General features: G+C 54.3%; 1 protein-coding gene across 1 annotated transcript in view; it reads left to right on the top strand.

The window, feature by feature from the left end:
• Positions 1-1,229, top strand: part of EPHX3 (epoxide hydrolase 3) — a 6,217-nt gene extending 4,988 nt beyond the window's left edge. The window contains exons 6-8 of the mRNA XM_011953229.1: positions 288-391; positions 481-617; positions 731-1,229. Of these exons, the coding sequence (XP_011808619.1) occupies positions 288-391; positions 481-617; positions 731-956 (467 nt within the window). The 3' untranslated portion in view covers positions 957-1,229. The remainder of the gene's footprint in view (positions 1-287; positions 392-480; positions 618-730) is intronic.
• Positions 1,230-1,715: the final 486 nt, after the last annotated feature.

Genomic DNA, 1,715 nt, shown 5'->3' with positions numbered 1-1,715 from the left:
AAAAAAAAAAAAAAAAAAAATGCACCCTGGCCTGAGCAGGGGAAGCACACCAGTGGATATGGGGGTTCCCAGGACATGCCCCCATCCTGTGGATAGTGAAACATGGCAGGAGGGAATGTAGCTGGTGCCTATGCCAGGAGGGGTGTCTGGTACCTTCACAGACCCAGGCAGGCAGCAGTGGCATTCCTGAGGCTTGTGTGCCTGACCTGGGTGTGTGTAGGGGTGCAGGTGTGTGGGGCCATCCCAGGGGCAGGCCTTACATCTCTCCCCTAACCCTTCTATCCCAGACTATTCCCTGCACCACATCAGCCAGTTCTTCCGTTCCCACTACATGTTCCTGTTCCAGCTGCCCTGGCTGCCCGAGAAGCTGCTGTCTATGTCTGACTTCCAGGTACAGAAGGTACAGGTTGAAGGGAGGAGGGAAGCAGGTCAGGGCTGGGCAGACTGGGCACCGAAGCCAGAGTCCTGCTGTGTACCTAGATTCTGAAGACCACCCTCACCCACCACAAGACAGGCATCCCACGCTTGACCCCCAATGAGCTTGAGGCCTTCCTTTATAACTTCTCTCAGCCTGGTGGCCTCATTGGGCCCCTTAACTACTACCGAAACCTCTTCAGGTAAGACCAGATGCCAAGCATGAACTCAGGAGATTTGCAGGGGCTGGGGGTGGGGGTGGGAGGCAGCCATCCTTCTGCCTATCTGTCTGCCTGTCTGTCTGTCCTGGCCACAGGAACTTCCCCTTGGAACCCCAGGAGCTGGCCACACCCACATTGCTGCTGTGGGGGGAGAAGGACACTTACTTGGAACAGGGGCTGGTGGAAGCCATCAGCAGTCGCTTTGTGCCGGGCCGCTTGGAGGCCCACATCCTGCCAGGCATGGGGCATTGGATCCCACAGAGCAACCCCCAGGAGATGCACCAGTACATGTGGGTCTTCTTACAAGACCTGCTGGACTAGTGGCCCTTGCTGGCCTGCCCAGGAGGCATGGATACTCAGGAAGGAACACACGTATCTGCGTGTGCCTGGGAGTCCATACAATGTCCATACATGGGTGGACTCTTGAATCGCTCATACGTATGGGACTCCTGGATCTCACACAGGTGCACCTATGGGTGCCTTGGGACACACCAACCCCTGTACTCACACACAGGCATGGATGCATGCATGTGTAAAATCACTTTGACCCTCGGAACTGGGTATACCTCTCCTCCAGTGGAGCCAGATGTCAAGGGGCCTCACTCTGCTCTTTGCCAAAGTTGGTTCTCTGCCATAGCTGCACAAACCTTAAACCCTGACCTTGCTGTCCCTGCCTTCCACCTCCTGCCTGGGTCTTCAGCTCAGTGCTACTCTAAATACGATACCGCTGACCACATTTGGCTACTTCAACTTAAATGTATGTTAATTGAAATGAAATACAATGAAAATGCAGTGCTCAGTCACACCAGCTGTATTTCTTTTTTTTTTTTTTCCCCTTGAGACAGAGTCTTGCTCTGTTGCCCAGGCTGGATGGAGTGCAATGGATGCAGTCTCGGCTCACTGCAGCCTCCACCTCCTGGGTTCCAGCGATTCTTGTGCCTCAGCCTCTCGAGTAGCTGGGACTACAGGTGCGTCACCAGGCCTGACTAATTTTTGTATTTTCAGTAGAGATGGGGTTTCACCATGTTGGCTAGGCTGGTCTCGAACTGCTGATCTCCAGTGATCTGCCCACCTTGGCTT

Source organism: Colobus angolensis, unplaced genomic scaffold, assembly GCF_000951035.1.
Source record: "Colobus angolensis palliatus isolate OR3802 unplaced genomic scaffold, Cang.pa_1.0 Scaffold36, whole genome shotgun sequence".
Lineage (NCBI taxonomy): Eukaryota > Metazoa > Chordata > Mammalia > Primates > Cercopithecidae > Colobus > Colobus angolensis.
This window is presented reverse-complemented; position numbering and strand designations above follow the sequence as displayed.